Source organism: Sphaeramia orbicularis, chromosome 6 (assembly GCF_902148855.1).
Source record: "Sphaeramia orbicularis chromosome 6, fSphaOr1.1, whole genome shotgun sequence".
Classification (NCBI taxonomy): domain Eukaryota; kingdom Metazoa; phylum Chordata; class Actinopteri; order Kurtiformes; family Apogonidae; genus Sphaeramia; species Sphaeramia orbicularis.
Window position 1 is genome coordinate 31,050,591 of NC_043962.1, and position 22,667 is coordinate 31,073,257.

The following is a 22,667-nucleotide window of genomic DNA, read 5'->3' on the forward strand; positions in this document are numbered from 1 at the left end:
AGGTAAGACAGAAAAACAAGAAAACAGAAGAATGTTGTATTTATAGCTTTCCAGTGTGGCATATAATATTTCTTTTCTTTGACTTAACTTTTGTCATTTGAAGTTTAATTTTATTTTATTTTTTATTTTATTTATAAACAGTCAAAAACACATCACTAATCTAATGAAATTGTCTGCAGAGGACACCAATCCTATATTCAAGCAATTCAACAAATATTTGACATTTATGAGCTACTAATAACTTTGCCATGGATATCCTTTGGTCAGTCGACTGGTCGATTTATTAAAAAGATAGTCAAAAAAGAGTCTATGTTGGGCAACATAATCTACTTTGCTGTTTAACTTTTATACATTTTATAAGAAAGCAGCAAAACTCTAATGCACTCAACCACATTGTTACGATCTGTGTGCACAGAAGATTCTGTAACTGTACTACAGAGTTTTCGTGTTGCGGCAGCGCCATCTACTGTTTTATTTAAAGAAATGAAAGCGAATTTTATTTGGCTGTCCTTCCATGGGCTGTCCCTTGAGGAGGGCTGTTGCGCCTGCGCATCTAATGTAACAAGATGGCGGAGAGTGCGGAACTGAAGGTAAAGCGAGCCTCAGCATTAGCCTGACAAATAGAGGTTTTTCCAAGTCATATATGAATTTCAAACCACATCACCGTCGGTACTTGACAGTAGGGACCCGTGGAATGTTATTATTAAGGGTTTTATTATTAAAACAGCTGAGCAGCGGAGCCCAGACAAACTGTTAGCTGAGTGGCTAGCTTGCTAGCATTAGCTTTGTTATTGTTGCCGACGCTCCGTTAGGCTCTTTCTGCTGAGCAGCTCACCTGCCGGTTGTCACTTGCAGTAAAAGACGAAAATCACATTTATATTAATGTTTTGAACCCAACGCCACTGTAGTACTACCTAGCTGATAGTATAGCGTTTCACCTGAAGCATCGCAATGTCTGTTAAAATGGGCTCTGTCTATTCACTGGAAGAGAAGCGCCTTTAGCTGCTGTTAGCTTTATTACCGAATAGATATGATAGTATTTATTCGAAATATATAGCCGCAATCCACAGTCAGGTACGCTATTACGTATCCCCCTAAGGATATCAATATTTACAAATCAAGTAGTGACTCAGAAGTGAACAATGTAGAGCTGGTTATAGTTTCAGTAAGCTACAACAGCATCTCACAGGCGCTAGCAGATTGTTTATGCTAAATCTGCTGTCTTGTACCTCATTTTTATGCTCATATTTGTTGATAATTAGTGCATTATTAACGAGGTACAATTATAACTTGAATGTGTTTTGCTTCGATATTGATTTCTGTTCCAATTGCTACTCATACGTTTCCTTTGCCGTAAAGTACTTGGCCGCATCATTTAAGTGAGATGGAACATACACTAATGCACACCTACCACAGTTAAAGTTACTCTTTAAACTGTCTAAATAGAACTACATTTATTATACGTGTCGTAACTACGGACTACTGGTAACTAATGATTGATTTATCTGCTGTTGTTGGTGTTATGGTATATCATACTGAGTAACCCGTATAGTTAATGTATTTGTATTATATAACGTCAGCTCATAGTGTGGCCTTGCTACTACTTTTTTTACTGTATGTAGTCTTAGTTTAAAATGTTAAATTTTAAGCTTGTAAGTCGTAGAGGTGTATTTATGGTATTTTGAAGGCTTGCAGAGGTAATGTATTGAGCTACAGTATGCGGTAACACATCTGTTAGGTCTTTGATGGAGATTAAAAAGAACTCTTTACTATTGAGTCATATTATTTGAGGAATTTTGGCACAACATTTTTCAGACTCACTCCAAAAAGTACTTTGGTAGTGAATATCCTCTCTGACCCTGTCTACAGTCCCCGGTGTATTGGATTCCAGTATTAAGTATCTATGTTAATGTTGTCCTGACCACACATGGTATTACAGCGTACAGGATGTGGTGGGCCTGTATTGATTAGAGCTTTGAGATGGTACACTGAGTATTTAAAATGCTTAGGGTTTCTAGTTATAGTTTACTGTGTAATGAAGCTCTCATTTTTGGTCTTTATTGTTGATCTACTACAGTAGGGAAAAATCAAATGAATTAACGTTATTTTTTCCAAATAAAATGTAGTTTTATGTATGGGGACATTTTCCAAGCCATTACAAATTAAAAAGAAAATTATAAACTTCTTCCTAGCATAAGCCGAGGGACACATGTTCTCCAGGATATAGCTAATAGGCAACTTTTCCATTCCTTTTTTCCACTAGCAAATGGTAATGAGCCTTCGAGTTTCGGAGCTCCAGGTGTTGTTGGGGTATGCAGGGCGGAATAAGCACGGGCGCAAACATGAACTTTTGACCAAAGCTCTCCACCTACTCAAAGCTGGTTGCAGTCCTGCAGTGCAGATGAAGATAAAGGAGCTCTACAGACGGCGCTTCCCAACCAAAATGGTTTCACCGGTGGACCTAGCTCTGCCTGGTGTTCATTCGGCTGCCAGTTTGCCCACTGGCCTCGCTCAGTTGGGATTTGATAGCCATGGTTCCCCATCACCTTTGCTCCCTGTGTCCTTACTTGGTCCTAAACATGAGCTGAGTCTGCCTCACCTGCCCTCTGCCCTGCACCCTGTACACCCTGATGTCAAGCTCCAGAGATTGCCGTTCTACGATGTGTTGGATGAGCTCATTAAGCCAACCAGCTTGGGTGAGTCTGCTTCCTCGTCTGCAACTAAATAATTCTCTCTCATTGACACAAACATGGAGCATGGCAACCCCAGATAACTAAAAATGTTCTTTTCATAATCACCTATAATGAAGGTTCAGGGTGATTTGACAAAGGCCTTGATTTCTGGTTTCACTTTTGATTGCTATACTGTGCATCTGTTTTCTTTTTTTGTAGCCTCAGATAACAGTCAGCGGTTCCAGGAAGCATGTTATGCCTTTGCATTAACACCACAGCAAGTTCAGCAGATCAGCAGCTCAATGTGAGTAAAGCAGTTCTTTGTGCTTGTCAGAGATACTGGAGTGAGGGAGAATGAATGTTGTAAAAACAATGTTGATAACCAACCATTTTCTTAATTAACCATTTACAGGAATGACAAATTAGATCATGTAGGTTATTTATTAGTGCTGCAAGCAGGCTGTTAAAAGTAATTTCATTAAATATCTGTGCTTCACTGCACTGATCAGTCTGGTCTGATGTGTTTTTATTATTCAGGGACATATCTGGGAATAAATGTGACTTCGCAGTCCAAGTACAGTTAAGGTATGTACACCATATTTTCTTACCATGCATGAAAAGGTTCCGCTTCATTTGATCACCTGTGTTAATTGGAATATCAACACAACTCTTGCTTCTGCTTTGAAACAAACATAAAGAGCAAAGACTATTCTGTGTGTAACATCCTTCTTTCCTTTGTCTTAAAATATCTGCAGAGATGCAGTTTGATGTTCTATGATGTGGATGTTAGATTTACTAATATAGTAAGTAAAATGTGTAGAAACTTGTGTCTTTGTTATCCATTAGCCCACAGTTCAATTCAGAAGAGTAACGTATGTATACATTGAGATGAATTTCCATTAGAACTAATTTCAGATCTTTGATCATTAACACTTGTACAGGTATGTCAGTAAACAGAAAGCTGACACATTTGACAAGACTGGACAAAAGGGGGAAAAGTTTTATGAAAGGCAATGATACCTAAAAATCCATGTAACTGGTTTTGCACTGAGCAGTAGTTTGTGAGCTCCTGCCTTGAAATGAATGAGTTTCCTCAAGTTTGTTTGTGACTTATATGTGATGCACAAGTGAGGGAATAACATCAAATAAAACTTGGAGAATACTTTATTTCAGGAGTATTTTATTAATGGATTTCCAAAAAAATGCCATGTTCAAAATTAATCATACCCTAGGTTTACTGAGTCCAACATCCTTTTTTAATTGTCAATAGAGTAGCCTTTGTTCTGGATGATGGTTCCTGTTAGTGTCCACAGGCTCTCTTATGTCTCCTGTGGGATTTTGGTCCACTCATCCTGGGCCAAAGCCTCCAGCTGGGTCTGGTTGGATGATCTCCTCCCCATCACTCTAATCCTCAGTTCCCTCCAATTTTGAACATGATATTTTTTGGAAATTCATTAATAAAATACTCCTGAAATAAAGTATTTCTTCAAGTATCATTTGTTGTTATTCCCTCACTTGTGTATCACATATAAGTCACAAAGAAACTTGACAAAACTCATTCATTTCATCACAAAAACAAAACCTCACAAAAAATGGCAGGAGTATGAATAATTTTGAGGATAACTGTATATGTATTACTTAAAACAGTACATTTTTAAGCTCAGAAAATAAAGATTAGTATTACAAAGGTTAATGCATGCTTACATGTTTTGGGGAATGACCGGGTCTTATGGAAAATGTAAGCACATTGTAGTTATGTCATGTGTGCTCTTTTAAAATGTTTTTAGGATCATAGTGTATGTGACAATTCACAAAACCAATGAAAATACCCAGGAAAAAATTATTTTTAGTCCTTGAGCTTAGCAGCTGGCAGTTTTTTTCCTTTGAATAGCATAAGAAAAATGAAAGACCATTTTGGTAGTTATACAATTATAAGATACTTATTGGGATACTTTACTGAATGCTTTTAGAGATGGAGGTGGTTTTACTTGACACACCTGAAAAGCTAAAATAAGCAAGCAAGGTTTTGTGAGACTGACGACTAAAAGAAATACAGTTCAACAAATGTCATTTAACATTTGAACCCAACTGTCATTTCACATATTTGCTTTGTTTTCAGATTTTGTTTATCAGAGACAAGCTGTACACAGGAGGATCATTTCCCCCCAAATCTGTGTGTAAAAGTGAATGGAAAGCCCTGTAATCTTCCGGTGAGTCTAGACATTGGGTCATTAGTCTGTTTAGTCATCTTTCCATTATCCTTACAAAGAATGAACTCACTTTCATTGGTTTGTTGTTGCAGGGATATCTTCCTCCAACCAAAAATGGAGTTGAACCAAAAAGGCCCAGTCGTCCCATCAACATAACTTCTCTTGTTCGACTGTCCACCACAGTTCCCAACACAATTGTGGTTTCATGGACTTCAGAAATTGGGAGGGTAAGGAGATCCAGATGATCGTGTCCTGTCATATGTGTTACAGCATGCTTCAAATGTTGTTTTGTTTGAGGAAACATTAGTCACCTCAGTGTAACTTTTGTACTCATTACTGTTATCTTTGTTTTGTCAGAGTTTTTCCATGGCTGTCTATTTAGTAAGGCAGCAGTCATCTGCAGTGTTGTTGCAAAGACTACGGGCCAAAGGAATTAGGAACCCAGACCACTCAAGAGCTTTGAGTAAGTTGCCTCCTGAGAATTTGTGGCTAGGAAGTGAAAAAGCTCATATCATTTTGCTCTTTCAAATAATTACGCTTGCACAGTGGCATGTTTTTGGCCACATAGTTCAAATAAATTAGGAACCATGGGAGCTAAACTTGGATCTAGAAGAGGAACTATGTTCTGCAAATGTTCCATTTTCCTAATTTATTCCTGGAGAATTTCCCATCTCCTTTTGAGAAGAGTAATTTATTGTTCCATTAATAATATTTTTCTCCTTTTTTTGTCCTATTTATTTTTCATGTTGCTGTAAAGTAATCCCAGTGTGATGTATACGACTTTCTGATTAAAATGAACACTTTACACACTTTCATTTTACAATGTGTGTTATTCATATTTGCATTTTGTCTTTTTCACAGTCAAAGAGAAACTGACAGCTGATCCAGAGAGTGAGATTGCCACCACAAGTCTACGAGTGTCCCTCCTCTGTCCTGTAAGAACTAGACCATACTCATACTAAACTACACTTTGTGGAATGTAGACAGCCAAATGCACGTAGAACAATTACTCAGATGGTGATGACTGTATGTAAGGGAGTGTGGTTTCTATGAAAGATGATACTGTTGCTTCATCATCTTGGTCTCCTTTATTGGTACTGGTATTTCAGGTGTTTTTGTCATTTGATTTGTTTTAAAGCTTGGAAAAATGAGGCTGACAATCCCTTGCCGATCGATGACATGCTCACACCTTCAGTGCTTCGATGCTACACTTTACATCCAAATGAATGAGAAGAAGCCGACTTGGGTGTGTCCAGTCTGTGACAAAAAAGCCCCATACGAACATCTCATTATAGACGGGTGAGCAAAACACTGCTTTATTCAAGATACTTTTTGAATGCTCCATGGAAGTGTAGTGTGGCAAAGACACTGTTGATATTAATCTGATTTATTGTTGAAAAATGTCATGCTTTTTTCACAGGTTGTTTATGGAAATATTGAATAGTTGTTCTGACTGTGATGAAATCCAGTTTAAAGAAGATGGAAGCTGGGCACCCATGAGATCAAAGAAAGAAGTACAGGAAGTGTCTGCTTCATACAATGGTGTGGACAGTGGTATGTGACACGCCCATGGATGATTATTAAATGCTGTTCCACTATGTTCTCAGTGAGCACAGTGTGAGTTTGCCGTTTCTTTGTAGATTTGTCACAATCGGACGACCATGAGCATAAACGTTCTTCTCATGACAACAACAAGAAAGTTGATGTGATTGATTTGACACTGGATAGCTCCTCAGATGAAGAGCTAGATGATGAGCCTCCCCCTAAAAGACCCTGCCCCCCACTATCGCCTGTTTCTCCACCTGCAACCAAGGGGTAAGCCTCCAAACTATTTATCCAAAAATAAGATGTTGCATTCCTTGTAATCTTGAAGTTGGGACTGAAAATGATTTCACAAGTCAATACTAGTTCTTGCCAGATTAGCTACTGTTAGCAATGCCACTGACATTGCATAGCATTTTGCATATTCAGGCCAAGTACCAGCATGTCTATACATACATAGTTGTGCACCAAAATCACCACTAACAAATGGTCTGTCTTCTTTTTGTCACTAATCCAATTTGGTATTGCTTTGTCTCAGAGTACTGAACCTGCATAGCCAGGCCTCACCGGTAACCAGAGCTCCCAGTATGCCCCCAGTGGAGACCAGCTACATTCCTCCTCCTCCACCGCTCATACAGGACTACCGCCACTATTATCACACAACTAGTGACCTGCCAGGTAGACATGACCAAGGCATTAACCAAATGTGTACTGCGGTTTCACGTGATTTATGTATATGTGAAGTGTTGGTAGCACTTTTCTACTTGGTGTTCACAGTAACTGAATATCACCTGACATTAAAGCATTTTTAGTATTACATGTGTTTTTTTCATCTCCTTACACAGTATTTCTTGCCATTCTCATATTTGTATATTTGACCTGTTTCCAGCAGTGATAAATCGGGCAGTTAAACACATACTTTATAAACATGCACTTAATGTCTTACACTGTATAAGTCTCGCTGGCCTGCCCTATATCATCTCTTTTGAAATGGAAGTAGGAATTAAAGTTGTACTCTATTTTTTTTTATCTTCACTTTTCTCATGATTTGATTAAATTATGATTTGCTGTGCAGTGATTCAAATACACAATAATTTTCGATAAATCTCAGTTAATTGCATCATAAGTTTTAAGTATGACTATTTTTACATCCAGTTGGATAAATTTCAACTCCCTTTTAATTTAAAGAGGACTTTCAATACTCAGACTACCACAGACTATAATATTAGCACCTGCATCTTTTCAATACCAGCATCTGTGTGACCCATAAACATTACACAACTAAAGGACAAATCCTTGCATTACAAGCGGAATTGTGAACATTCACTGCTCTCATTCATGATGTCCACCTTGTGATTCATCTTTGTATGAAGACATTTTCACACAACTAGTGTTTATTTCAAAATAGTTTTCACATTAAGAAGGGGTTACTTCATGGCCAGTATAGACCACAGATAATGTCCATAATGATCTGACCACTAATCATGTTCAGAAGTGCAGCTACTTTTCTAATCAGTTTTGAACAATAAATATTAGCAAAGTAAACTGACTGAGTATTTTTTATTTGGTTTCAGATTTAAATTTCTTCTCCTTCCTCCAAAGCGACAATCAGGTACGTTTACTCAAACACCTGAGCCTCATTGTTTTGCGTTATGCTTAATTTTAGCTAGTGTGTATCGCTGTAATCACTGTTTTCTGTGTCATTAGCATTACAACATGGTGATGGCTGCTGCAGCAGCTGCATCGGCTTCCACCTCAGAGGACCATGACCTGCTCCTCAGCCGTTTCCTGCCCTATGGCTCCTCTCAGATGTTACGGGAGCAGCCGGGGACTCCTGGGAGCAGCACACTGGCAGCCACAAATGGAGGCAGCAACAGTGGTAGCACCAGTAGTTTGGTGTCTTCCAGCAGCCTGCGGGACCGCGACAAGGACAGAGAGCGAGATCGAGACAGGGACAGCCATCCCATCTCAGGGTTGTCAAGGTCCTCAGTAGAAGCCGCAGCAGCGGCAGCCATTTATGGTTCCATATCTGACGTTATCTCTCTTGACTAGAGCCACACAGAACTGAAGCAACTCAAGAGAGACCTCGGACAGGAGTTCTTTGTAAATAAAGAAGAGGAAGATGAAAGAATACAGTGCTATGTACAGAGAGGAAAATCTATTTTCAATTTTACTTATCATATGTATATAAACTTAGGACGCTTCTTGTCCGGTGAGTTACTTCAGTTGATATTTTTCTGTGAATACTGAAGACTTTTTCACACCTCTTCATGTGGTCCTTTGATTATTGTACCTTTTGTACTTGGTTTTTACAGTTTTGTTTCAATATTCCATGTCAATGGCATTATTTCAGTAATATTATGTGCACAGAACCCTATGAGGTGACACCTTACAGATAATGATATTTAGAATATAAAGAAAATGGGCATAGTTATAGATGTACAAAAGGCAAGTCACAGCAAAACAGGAACATGTGTTAACACTTTCTTTATTTTCTAAATGGCATCACATCTGTCAATATTTTGACGGGAGAGATTTGGCCATTTTGCCATCACTGTAGGTTCATCTGTAAGACATTCATGCTGTGGTCATTATTTTTAAGGAATATTTATGATGTAACTTATGTTGGATGTATGCTGTTTTTTAAAAAAGCATTCCCTCTGCCTTTAGGAACTGTTGCCACTAGAATTGCAAAAGAAAAACGCTAAATCCTTCTGTTGTCATAACTCTGCACTCTTTTGCTCCTTGCCTCTTTTAGTCAATTTTGAACAATTTTACAGATCAGACTGTATTTAAATGCATATGAATTGGAAGAAAGTCAGTATTGTATTGTAGAACCAGGCTTTTTTCAGTGTGTGAATGAAGAGCAATGAATCTGACAAGCAACCATCTGTTATCACATGATACAGTTGGAGCTTTATACAAATCTGAAAATTGTGTTTTTTCTCTTTTTATTTTCCATATTTCATTTTTTCAAGTGAAGTAGTGGATTAACATTACAAACTTGTTTTCCACTTCAAAGTCAAGGCCACTTAGAGTAACTTGGTAATCGAAAGGCACAAATGTTCAGCGAGTACAAGTGGACAAATGACATATAATGATGTCGTTCTATTTGATTCCCACTTGCTTTTTGCAAAAAGGCTGTGTGGTGCACTGAAGCACTCACAGTTAACAGTACACACTTCAAGAGTAGTTTTCAGCTTTGCATGTCTCTGCGATTTACCTGAAAGCTCACATGTTTGAGTGCTATGCTGTTCTGTTGTGAGGCCACAGGATGCGTAGCCTTTTTCATTGTTTCGTGTATTTGCAGCCGCCTATAAGATAACTAAGATAGCTTAGTCTTTGAGTGTATCACAACACATTTTGGCCTAGAACTTAAAACCATTGAAGTTATTATGGACACCTCCCCTCCCTTTATTTTCTTGACTTGCGCTTACAATTAGGATTATTTATTTACTATATATTTTGAGCATTTGTTTGATTCGTGAATATGCATTGCTGTCATTGTATGTGATATTTCTTTTGTAATTATATAATTAATGCTATTTAAAGATGTCATTGTTGCCTGACATGCATTGTAACATTTTCTGTTTCTCTGTCCGTTTTACTATCAGATGATGTCAATAACTCAATAGAGGCTTTGATCATTTTGAACCGCTACAAGGTCTACTGTGCTGTTTGATATTTGTAAGAATTAAACAGACATATAAAAGTGCATCATTGTAGTTGGTGTAAGATTAGTCCTGCATTACATGCATGTCTTCTGCTGCAGTATGCAGATTTTTTATTATTCAATTTGTTGTTAAGCAAAATCCAAAGCTTTAAAAGTGGATGCATGTAGTGTGTGAACTAAAATGTGATATAGGAACATAAGTATTTTAAAGTATTATGGAAACATTGCCAGTTATGTCCTAAAGCCAGTGGTTGGATGTAATTAAATCTTTTCTCAAATTGTTTACTTAAGTACAGATGTGAGGTACTGGTACTCAAGTTTTCCATTTGACACATTTTCATACATTCTATTCTCCACATCCAAGACATGGCACATTTACTTCACTACATTTGTCTAACAGCTTTAGTTACTTTTCAGGTTATATGATTTCATCTTCGTCCTGTCCAGTGAAAATGACGTATCTCCAAATGTGTTGATTGAATGTATGTGATAAACTAAAGGTGGTAGCAGCTGACTTACCAAAGGACACAAAGTACAACAGGAAGACATAAGAAATTAAAACCATTGTTACCTGCACTCATCTCTTTATTGTTATTATTACATTACTTTATGTGTATTAATCATCCAGGTGCAAACTTTAGTGATTTTGATCAGATGGTATGAAGGTCTATTAGTATGTCAGAGGTACACTAAAGGCTAAAAGCAGAACAGAATACAATGGATCTGAATTACACACACTTTGAGTTGTATCTGCTACAAGTGAAAAAAAACTAATCTCCTAAACCCATGCAAATGAGGGCTCAGTCTGCATGATAGGAGGAATACAATGTCACACTTACAGGAAAGTGAGCTTTTATTTTCAAGTGACATCCTCTAACAAGAATGATAGGAAACCACACGTACAGTTTTGGCACAAGGTTGTTTTTTGTTCTCTGCTAATGTATTAAAAACACCGGATGGCGTATTTAAATAACCACAATGCTCTACAAAAAACATACCACATTTTCCATGCATACACCTGACATTTGCCGGGTGATATTCACGGACAAATATATCTATAAACTATTGTGTATGTGTGAAATACTGCCCTCTCAATGAACACACCAGCGTTACGTCAGGTGTTGTGCCAAGGTACGTATCCCCGCTCAGAGTTGTTTCCCCTGGCCGCGGGAGCATAATTTCGACTTTTTATCTCATAATTGTGACTTTCTTATCTCATAATTATGACCTACCGTGGGGATATTTCTTAAGTAAGTCATAATTATTAGATTAAAAAGTCGAAATTATGCTCCCTAGGCCAGGGGAAACAATTCTGAGCGGGGACACGTTCCTTGGCACAACACCAGTTTACGTCGCTGGTCTTTGCCTTATTAATACGGCGCAGTGTCATTGCGTCATCACGTTGGACATGACGCTTTTAGAGAGCGGCGCCGTTTCAGACTGGAATGGGAGCTAGCGATTTTTCCCATATTTTGATAGTTTAATCCGTGAATGGCGCCGAAACAGGACCCGAAACCTAAATTTCAAGAAGGTAATAAGTTGTCTTTTTGTTCTTTTTGCAGATATGTGACCGTGGTATGTGCTTTAGACGGAGGACAGCATCTACTGTTAGCTAGCACTGTGATCGAAACAAACCAGCCGCCATCGGACAGCCAGCTTCAGACTGGCGCTCATTGTTGTTTCCGTGAGCACAAAATAAACCTTAGATCGTTTTGTTTATCATGTTGCGTACTCTAACTTTTTCTTTAAAATACAATCTAGCGCTGGAATTAATATCAGATTCGCCCATGTTGTCAGTTTTGTATTAATAGCCAAAACGCAGCAGCTTCATTCATGTAGCATTAGCCCCTTATGAGTTCACCGCCCACCTCGATGCAAAAACAGAGCTAATTGTTAGCTGAGTCCTAGCTAGCCTGCCGAATAACGTATAGATATATAGGCGATGTGTATTGTTGTTTTCGATCTGTCAGCCTCTTTGTGTCAAACGAGCCCAGATAGTCTCTGCAGATGACACCAAATCAGACTGAATCAAAGTAAAGCGCGGTTACACTTCACATACAATATTCAATACACATATTCAATAAAAAGTAATTGTCAAGATATTTATCTAAATATAAAATCTTTCAGATTGTAGCTATAGGGCAATAAGTAGCGGTTGTTCTTGTTGTTGCTTAACATTTTGTTGATGCTTTCCACGAGTTGTTCTTTTTTTCCTGTTAAATACCAGCAATGGTTAAAAAATGTTTATCACTTTTTCCCCAAAGAACAAGATGAAAATCTTAAATGTGTTGTATCGTTCAAAACCTTAAATATATTAAGGTGTTTCATATACGAGTAAAGAACACAGAACACGTTCATATTTGAGAAATGGATATCAAGAAGGTATTACTTTTCTCTTAAAAAATCACGAATAACCGATCAAGCGATTTTCGGAAAAGATGATGAATCCAATAATCACTGCAGCTCTAAATACGTAATATTTAATAAGTTACAGACTACTTCTACTTCAAAATTAAATAACTACACAGTTTTCTCTAAGTTTAACCATATTATGTCATACAGTCATTTTCCGTAAGTTACAACAATAGTTGAACTCTTTTATAATCAATTCTAAATGTATTGGTATGATAGAAACATTGTACTTTTCATGCATGGACCATTTGCAACATTGTTACAACTGTGTATACTATTTTTTTTTATTTTTTTTTTTAAAGCTGGTAAGTGGATGATGATAATATGAAATGTATAATGATGTTTCTATTGACTGTGTTAGAAGCCTAGGGGTCAGCTTTTTGCCTAAACGTGTCGAGTTTAATTTTGTTCCGTGTGGTTAATTGATTTTTAATTGACCCACACTCTGTTCAGGTGAAAGAGTGCTGTGTTTTCATGGGCCATTGCTCTACGAAGCTAAGGTAGGTTAAGTTAGACAGTGTCTCTGAACATGTGATCCTTTGTTATACATCTTTGTCTCTGTTTTAACAATGAACCGTGTTTCTCTTTGCAGTGTGTTAAAATAAATATCAAGGACAAACAAATAAAATACTTCATTCATTACAGCGGGTGGAATAAAAAGTAAGGGTCTAATACTAGAAATAGATGTATGAAGATTTGTGGAGTACAAATATAGCAAGTGCTTGATCAGTTTGTGGGTGTGTTTTTTTTGTAGCTGGGACGAATGGGTTCCTGAAAGCAGAGTACTTAAGTATGTGGACAGTAACCTGCAGAAACAGAAAGAGCTTCAGAGGGCCAATCAGTAAGTGTGATCTCTCAGGTTTTTAATTGCAGTTTCCATCTTATACACAATTCTAAGCTGATTGTAACCTTATTCTGTTGAAACTAAATTCTCTAATTTCTCAGGAAATCTTTTCGCATTTGATGATGATGTGTTCTGTAAAGTTAAGATTTTGAATTTGCATCACTCCCTGTCTTAGAGACCATTATGTAGAAGGGAGAATGAGGGGTGCTGCACCAAATAAGAAATTACCTGCTCCAGCGCAGAAGAATGATGTGTGAGTGCATATTCATTCTTACTTCTCACCTGGTATATCTCTTTCAAAACTATTACATGCATTATACTTTTTTTTTTACTAAAACAACTTTCTTTCTATTGTAGGAAAGCCAAAAAGAACAAACAGAAGAGTGAGTACACCTTATTATATATTATTAAATCAAGAGTATACAAGCATGTAGGACATACCATGGATTGATACTATCCATCTCGTAATGATGTGAATAACAGTTAATTATGTTTTTGCAGCTCCTGGGGCAGGAGAAGGAACAAGCTCAGGAGGAGACCCAACCCACCCTCCACGGAAGAAGAGGGCACGAGTTGATCCAACTGTTGAAAGTGTAAGTTCAGAAATAAAAGATGTTCTTTTTCTTGATGATTACTGCATAAAGCTAAGTAAAAAGTGAATTTCTCAGTGATTACATGTGTATAGTAAGAAACAGATTCAGGAAATACTCTGCAAAAAGCTGATTGATTTGTCATATCTGTTTAGGAGGAGACTTTCATAAATCGTGTTGAGGTTAAAGTAAAAATCCCAGAGGAACTAAAACCATGGCTTGTGGATGACTGGGACCTGATTACACGACAAAAACAGGTTAGTGAGTATAATCATTACCCTGCAACAGCGCCCTCTGGGAAGAAGCTGTTGTGCATGACCAATAGCAACTCATTTATGAACCTATACAGAGGGTACATCCTGGTGTTTAAGCATCAGACGCTGAGGGAATTGACTGGGTTACATACATGTACAAGTTGAACTTGGAATTATCCATACTTTTTCCAACCAAAAAGTCATTTCAACATTCAGTTTAGCTCTATGTGCTGCTAGCAATCACTCAAAACATCTTGAGCACAATAAGGTTGGTCAGATCTTGATGATTTTCACTCCAAAATACACAGTCAAGCCTTCTCAATTCAAGGAAAGAGGTGAAGCCTCACACTGTCTTCAAATCGCACAATGTGCCCACATTATCTTTCGTATAGAATTTCCATTGCATACACAAAAATGAAACCCAGCCAAGCGTGTTTCTCTACTGAACATAACCATTGTGCATCAAAAATAATGGTGACACTTGCATGTGCTTTAAACAGAAGCTTATGTAAGTCCATCAGGGATTGTCCCTCAGGGATACTGTCATGTTTATAACTATGACCCGTAAAGGAAAATATGACTAACAATAAGCCTGTTCACATGCACACCAATACTCAGATCATTATCCGGTTTTCTGGAGTTATTAGATTATTCAAGTGACCATGTAAACAGGATAATCTGATATGTTTTATCAGATAACAGCAGTTATCCGATTATGAGAATTAATACACCTGGATTTGTTCCCAATACGCCGATGTCTTCCTGTTTGTATACAGGTTTATCTGATTTATTTAATTCCTTTACATCTGTGCATGTTTAAACAGAATTAAAATAATTTAGAATGGAAGTTAAGTAGTCAAACGTGAGCAGATGAAAACAGGAAGTTTAAGTCTACCATCACTACGCACTTACATATTCCGAAAGAAATCCAATAATGGACTGGAGTGTCTAAACCATAATTTTTCAATTATCGCATTTAAGTGCATGTCAATATGTTAGATCTGATATTAAAATTAACCTATTACTCTGAATTATGTGACTTTTACAGTCATGTAAATTGGCTCAATGACTGGCTTGTTTACATGTGATAGTTGTGCCTGTTGAAACAATTCAACAAACAGCTACATCCCCATATATGGAAAAAAAATGTCAATTCATAACTCATAAAAACTCATGATTTAAATGTAATTGAAATACAGTACTGTGTAAAAGGCCAGTCCTGTTTGGGTTATTTCAGTAAAGTTCTAATGACCACACATACGCATTTCTCAGTCTTTGCATTAAGATACAATCTGTATGTTTTGGAAGTATGTACAGCAGTAAAACTAAAAGTTTCAGGGATAAAAACGGCTTCTATAAACCAAAGAGGTCGCATTTAGTGTGACCTCCCTTTGCACTGTTTTGCATAAATTTTTTGATGTTTTATACCAAGTTTATTTTGTTACATTTTTTTGTGTGTCTTTTAAGGCTGTGCACATATTTCCTGCATTTTGTTGCTGTATCTGAAGAGTGGAGAATTAGAAATAATTATATATGCTCATTTCAACACTGCAAAAACAACAAACCTAATGATGGCCTAAGACTTTTGCACACACAGTACTGTATGTAACAGTGGTTGGGCAAACCCCAAATTACCTCCTAAAAAGCAGATGTTGGAGCAACAAGCTGTATGCATGATGTAACTGCTGTGGTAAAATAAGCCACAATTCATCACCCCAACAATGTAAATTAAGTTTACCCGAAAAATGTCTTTTGTCCCTTAAGCGGGAAACAAGGTTGACCAGAAACAAATACTGTACAAAGCTTCATACTGTAAATAAATAACATATATATAGATACAAATATGACTGTCTCCTGTAACTACCACCATTGGATTGTGTATTTGCATTGTAAATATTCACAATTTTCATGATTTCATTCAATATATAGCCTGTTTTCATTGGCCTCTCGCTCATGTCATATCCTGTTTTCTAATGTCAATAAATAATATTAACTTAAAGCTTTTCACTACATTAATTTTATTAATACTTTTACAATGGTTTCTCATCTATAAATCAGACAGACTTTTATTGGCTGAGGTGGTGAAAAGCACTCCTGTGGTCCATACTATTTCACAACAGCGTGTGATCATGTCTTGACTGAAAAATGCCTCGAGCAGAAATTGCGTACTGTGTATTTTGGATGTGGAAGTGTACCTTTTATTGTGCTGTGGGAAACATGTGGAAAGTGCGTATTTTGTTCTATTGAATGATGATTGAATTGAATGATTTTTAAATATTTACCCATCACATTACTTTACAGTAATAATAATATTACTCTGTGTTAACTGACGAGTTTTTCCAGGGTTATTTACACATATATTTTCTGTTTTTGTTTTCTGTCGTCAGCTTTTCCACTTGCCAGCAAAAAAGAATGTTGACGCAGTCCTTGAAGATTATGCAAACTACAAGAAATCAAGAGGAAACTCTGACAGCAAGTAATTTGTGCTTGTAAACTTGTAATATATTGGAGATTGCAGAAACACTTTTTCTTCATTATGGTGTTATTTTGTTCTGTGTGTGGACGTTATGTTTTGCTTCACTGCTTAGGGAGTTTGCTGTGAACGAGGTGGTCGCTGGTATCCGTGAATATTTCAATGTTATGCTGGGGACACAGCTTCTCTACAAATTTGAGAGGCCACAGTACGCAGACATCCTGGCCAACCATCCAGATACATCGATGTCTCAGATCTACGGCGCTCCACACCTACTGAGGCTATTTGGTAAAAACACATCATCCTACTGAAAACTGGTTTCATAGAGGAGGTCTTCTAATGTGGTGGTGTGGCAGACATTAAGAAGAAACACACTCTAAAAACTTTAACTATGCTCTACTCAATTTAATCTGTGTAACATTTTTACATTAAAAAATATTAAGTAGATTTGAAAGCTGTGAAATCATTTAGATTTACCTTTATGAATTAAGTAAATGTAATTTAAAAAATTGAAGCAGATCTGAACAACTAAATTGAGTACCATGAAATAAAAAATTGAGTTGATATAATTAAAATTTTAAGTCTATTCAATAGTAACCCTAAGTTCAAACCACTCAAAAAATGAGTAGATATAATTTAAGGTTAGTTTAAGGTTATTTAACAAAACATATCTGCTACATTTACTTAATGTGTTTAATAGAATGTAATTCATGCTGAATTATCAAATATCAGCGTTAATATTATAGCGTGGTTGGAGAATTGGCAAGATGTTCACTCAGTGAAATTAAAGAGCAGAGGATGTGCTTTTAATTTGGCAAGTGTAAGGTTTAGTTTAACAGTGAGTAAGACATTGACAATCACAGATGAACAGGTAAGGCATTGTTGGGCCTACGGCTTTCACTTATTGTGCGCCTCAACAAAAACAAAAAACAAACTCAAAAAGGCCAATAAGCGTTGTCATACACATATTAACCCCAAATTCACATTAACACCTCAACCCTGCTGAACCCCTGCACATAAAAATACATAACAATGCAATGCAGTAAACATGCCACAATATGTTACATTTACTTAATTAAAAAAAATGTATTTACTCTTTAATACTGGAGTACTTCAGGTCAATATGTGAGTTATGCATTAGTTTTGAGTAAGACTTTCTCGATGACCCCCCCCCACCACCACCACCACCTGATCCGACTGACCAGACAGTCTAAAGTAGGAGGAGCCAAAGGCAAAGCACTGGCCGGTGCACGTCAGTTTGCATCCCCCCAAACTTACTCACATTCTTACGTTGTTAGAGATGAAAACTATTGAGTTAGAATGAGTAATAATTAAAGTTCTTGAAACTGATTGGTATAAGTGCTCCATACTCAAATATTCTCACAGGTATTTCCAGAAAATATTATGGATATCTTAAAAATATAATTCATTACCCAAATACTCATTTCTTTTTGTGAAATAAACTTAAATAATGGTTGAAAATATAAGACAAAATTAACTGTTGGATTTTTATGCATTTATTTTGGTACATCCAACTCAAATAAGCACTTAAGTAATTTTCAGAGATTTTATTAAGGTAGTATACCTTCTTATGTGATATTTACTAAGGCTCTGAATTATTTTTTAGAGTGCATAATGAACAAGATGTGACTAAGTCATGACGTAGAATTAACAATACATAGCTAAATTTAAGTTCCTCCTTCATTTTTTTCCCCCATTCCATTCACATTGATGTATGATTTTTAACTGTACAGATTAAGATATTGAATTTTTCTGGCCCTTTCAAGTGAGAATTGGAGCCATGTTGGCGTACACTCCCCTGGATGAGAAAAGCCTTGCACTGCTGCTCAGTTATCTACAAGATTTCCTCAAGTGAGTATTTAAGGCTTTAGAAGCAGCTGATACTTGTATTGATTAATCACAAACAGAACTAGCTGAAAACATTGATTCTCTTTCTCAGGTATCTTGTAAAGAACTCTGCGTCACTCTTCAATGCAAGTGACTATGAAGTCGCCCCTCCAGAGTACCACCGCAAGGCAGTCTAAGGTTGTTTTATTCGGATCTGAAGCCTTTGTGTGTTGAAATTTGGAGATGACATTCTAACTGGTCAAAAGGACGTTAGTTCACTTAAAGCCTTCAGAGAACGGATTGTGCGAGATCTGTCCATTATTAAGGAAGAATCAGTGAAAGATTTCACACTAATCCCTGGACAAATTTCATTTTCTTTCATGTGGAAAGCTGCTGAGTACGCTCTTCCTGTATTGGTATGTTTTTGAGTACCACTTTTTAGTTTCTATAGTACTTGTTTTGTCCGGTGTTAATCAGGAATTTTCAAAAAGGAGCTTCATCATGAGGTTTTTTGTTTTGTTTTTTTTTCCCGTTGTGGTTCAGATGCTGGCTAAATTTGTCTCATAGGCTGTCATCATTTTCTAATAAAAGACTTTCATTCTCAGGTTTATAGTCTGGTCTTTTATTTGAAACCAATGTAACATGTTTGTCTTTCTCACTGTCTTCACTAATTGAACCTTCTCTTAATCTGTTAATGAATATTCTTTATATAAAAATACACCACAGGGGATTGCAGTGAATTTGCAAACTGCTTTTTGACTTCAAGGAGATAAGTTTTCCTTTTATTAATTTCAGAAAAACGACTATTGTCTGTGTGGTTTTATCGTAACCTAATAATCGGTTACATGGAACACATTCAGTATCCACTTGCTTACCTACTTTTATTCTCTTGCTTGATTCCTTACTTGCGTTTTCTAATTCATTAATTCAAAGGGTCATGCAGTGGGGAAAAAAGTTTGAAATTAAACAAGTAAATAAATGTTTCTAATGTGCGGGATCCCAAAGTTTAGAAGCCCAGTACGTTTTATTGAAAGTTGTTAGTGATGACAACCGCACTGACCAGGCTGATAAATGGAAATATTTCATGTATTATTGGATTTTCCATTAAATCACAATTCCAATGTACTGTTTTTGGCCAGTTTTCATGTTTGAATTCTAACTTTGGCTCCCTTTTAGCTCTGGGATTAACAGATATTCGAATAATCTGCCAAAACTGTCTGTCAGGATTGTTTATTTAACCTTGCACATTCAAGCAGCTTCACCAAAGAAAAGCCTGCATTATTTTAGATAATTGTGGCTTTGTGAGTGCAGCCAAAACTCTGTCATTGAAATAAAATGTAACTCATTACTTGCTTAGTATGAACTGGACATATGGTACAAATTTATACACTTAAAAGAAACATTTTGGGCCTGTGTTCCCTCTCTGCCTCAAAGCTTTTATTACTGCAATGAACAAATTCAGTCATTTTAAGCAAAGTGGTGCATGTGACCAAACTTGGGGATTACATGGACACCTGTGAGCTTATTTTATTTGTTTTTTTCTGCTCTGATTGTTTGGATTTGCCTAAGGAGGATGGAAAGTACGTAGTGCAGGGTATTTTGTTGAGGAAAACTGTAATAGCCGGTTGAAAGCAGGCCAAAGCCCCTTCCTCCTCTCGCTTTCTCTGCACTGAATCCCCTCCAGCCAGTTTCTTTGTCATTGTTGTGACATAGCTGACATGAAAAAGAGAAACTAAATATTAGTTTCAGGCTGATTTGTGGTTTCTTCGGTGTCAGCTGCTCGCAGTTGTTATGGCAGGAACAATTCAGAGTGTTTCAAGAAGAAGAATTTCTTTAATCCAATTTCCCCTGGCCTTAACTAGGACCATATGCGTTTTCACAGGAGTATGTTTTCAGATCACAGCACCCCGATGGCTTTTAACAGCCCATCAGAAAGACTGACACGCACACAGGACTTTTCTGCTGCTCTGACCAGGGGAGACCTCAGGGTTTGCTTCTTTCTTGGCTCCACTTTCTGCTGTGATTAACACTTTACAGTCAATGTTCGAGGCCGAGACAAAGAGAGGATTTCCTCTGGTGCGAGAGCTTTCATGTGACCCCAGAACCTTAGTGCTGTCATTACTCCAGATATGAGAGAAACATGTGCATGGTAGAACTGCACCTAATGAGGCTGGTTCAAGCCATGTGTGATGATTTTGGCAACCCACCCCCACCCATTGTGTCTGCTCTGGTCTAACAAGAAAAAGACACCTCAGACTGTAATCAGAAATATCAACAGTGTCCAGAGTTTGTCACCCTTTAAGAATAATCAACATCAGAAAACACTGTAGTATCTGAATGTGGATTTGTCTTACATACTACAGTAAATAAACATGGATTTCATTACTATTTCAAGGGTGCAATTTTGTGAAGACGCCACCAGATGGCAGAAATGCCCAAGTAAATCCATAAAGCAGTTATAATCTGTTACAAATTGAGAACTTATTTGACATGTGACTTCTTGGGACTGTGAAAAGTTCAGAGTTGTTACTAACACATCTAGTTCCTGGTATTTTTTTTTCCAGAGTAATTATTTTCAGCCACTCCAGGGAAAGATAAACTTACCACAGCGAAGTAATGCCAATGAAAAGATTGTCATCCAAGTCTTTTGGTTGTCTTTGAGCCTGAGTTGACTATAAACCCCTGAGAAGCTCATGCAGTGAAGCCCCCCCCCCTATTAGACAACAAATGCTATCTGTTTAACCGATGATGAAAGCCATTTGTGCTCTATATGATTCCTCCAGAGCGTATCCATCTGCTTCAGGCTCTCTGAGGTGAAAAACCGTCAGTGTTTAATGTGGTTGTGAATGTTTCCCCAGACTAGGAGTTAGTGGTAGACTAATTACACAGTGGGCACAGAGCCTTAGTAGCACACTGCTGCCAGAGCCTTGTGTGACTGTATGTCATTAGTATTGGAAAAGTGCGTTTGCCACAAAAGGCTGCGGTCACTCTCAGCCATTAAAACATGAAAGAACATACCCCGCTCTTCTGGAGAAGGAATTTGCAAGACATAAACAGCCTGTAAAATGGAAAACTACATCTGTGTCCATTTGTTTTCCTGAAAGACAGCCAGATTTGGTAATTCTTACTGAAATTCCTTCCAATAACAGAGAGCAGTCCAAATAAAAGGGAAGGACTGCTTGATCCATCTGTTTTCAATGCACCATAGTAGTGGTTTTGCACATAAGATCTCAGCTCAGTGGGAGACTAAGAAATTGTCCTTTGTGACGATCAGACCTTAATAATTAATGGGGCTGATGAGTAAAAATGAGGGAAATCCACAGTCTCTTCTGAGTTAAACTCAAATTACAGGGATTTTGGAGGCACAAGAGTGTATAATATGAGGGCTTGTGGTTATAACTCAGTTTTTATTTGTTATTTGATCCTGATTTTATTTCATTTTTTTGTACGTCTGAGTATAGCATTTGTAATGTTTCCTCTCTTTAATATTATTTGTGTTCATTACATTTTCTGATCTGTGTAAAGATTTCATTAGTGGAGCAGAATACTAATGTCTGTGATATCTGAATAGTAAAAGTAAGGTACACTGAGGGCTAAATAAGAAAAGTTCTCCTAAAAGTTGAAAAAACTCTTGTTAAAATCCAGATCTGTAAGTCAAATTGCAGGTGGAATTTGGATTTTCAACCCTTTGCTTGTCTTGGTTTTTATTTTTAGACCATGAGTTCAGTGTGTGTGGGAAAGTGCTGTAATCCCACCTCAGCTTGTTAGTGCCTACACAGAAGCGAACCGATGTCAATGGAATAGTTAAGTGTTAACTTAATCTACAGGGACCTCACTATTATTAGACATCACCTTGGCAGAAAATTGAGTTTTCTTTTGATGTTGAGGAGGATGTAAAAGGCTGTGAACTGGCAGCTCTGACTATCTAATAAGATAACCCTCCACCTCTCTCCTTCATTAGGCTGAATCCTGAACTAAAACACCTTTTTATGTCACCTCAATAAACAGCTTAATGTGTACCTCTTTCATCTACTATCCCCCTGTGCCTCCCCATAGCTTTGATCCACGCCTGAGTGTCTGAGTATGATAGCACCTCTGTGCCAGAGATTTGTCTGGATGTTAATTTAGATTTTCTGATAAACAATTTAT

General features: G+C 37.2%; 2 protein-coding genes across 2 annotated transcripts; both read left to right on the forward strand.

Annotated features, from left to right (window-relative positions):
- Positions 1-539: 539 nt before the first annotated feature.
- Positions 540-10,673, forward strand: pias1b (protein inhibitor of activated STAT, 1b). The gene is made up of 14 exons (XM_030136599.1): positions 540-590; positions 2,264-2,696; positions 2,892-2,976; positions 3,210-3,257; positions 4,792-4,882; positions 4,975-5,109; positions 5,240-5,345; positions 5,744-5,817; positions 6,021-6,181; positions 6,303-6,436; positions 6,523-6,697; positions 6,963-7,102; positions 7,999-8,036; positions 8,132-10,673. Exons 1-14 carry the CDS (start codon positions 567-569, stop codon positions 8,474-8,476), a joined length of 1,989 nt encoding a protein of 662 aa, XP_029992459.1. The 5' UTR covers positions 540-566; the 3' UTR covers positions 8,477-10,673.
- An 820-nt stretch (positions 10,674-11,493) lies between these two features.
- Positions 11,494-19,125, forward strand: morf4l1 (mortality factor 4 like 1). Its single transcript, XM_030137319.1, has 12 exons — positions 11,494-11,628; positions 12,963-13,009; positions 13,102-13,169; positions 13,264-13,350; positions 13,529-13,606; positions 13,711-13,736; positions 13,855-13,946; positions 14,099-14,200; positions 16,585-16,673; positions 16,786-16,958; positions 18,458-18,542; positions 18,631-19,125. The coding sequence occupies exons 1-12, from the start codon at positions 11,589-11,591 to the stop codon at positions 18,713-18,715; spliced, it is 972 nt and encodes a 323-aa protein (XP_029993179.1). The 5' UTR covers positions 11,494-11,588; the 3' UTR covers positions 18,716-19,125.
- The last annotated feature ends 3,542 nt before the right edge of the window (positions 19,126-22,667 follow it).

Coding starts and splice junctions, on each gene's coding strand:
- pias1b (XM_030136599.1), top strand. CDS start 567: ATGGCGGAGAGTGCGGAACTGAAG. Junction 3,258..4,791: donor GCAGTCCAAGTACAGTTAAG/GTATGTACACCA, acceptor CTTTGTTTTCAG/ATTTTGTTTATCAGAGACAA. Junction 6,437..6,522: donor ATACAATGGTGTGGACAGTG/GTATGTGACACG, acceptor GTTTCTTTGTAG/ATTTGTCACAATCGGACGAC.
- morf4l1 (XM_030137319.1), top strand. CDS start 11,589: ATGGCGCCGAAACAGGACCCGAAACCTAAATTTCAAGAAG. Junction 13,737..13,854: donor CAAAAAGAACAAACAGAAGA/GTGAGTACACCT, acceptor ATGTTTTTGCAG/CTCCTGGGGCAGGAGAAGGA. Junction 18,543..18,630: donor TATCTACAAGATTTCCTCAA/GTGAGTATTTAA, acceptor TCTCTTTCTCAG/GTATCTTGTAAAGAACTCTG.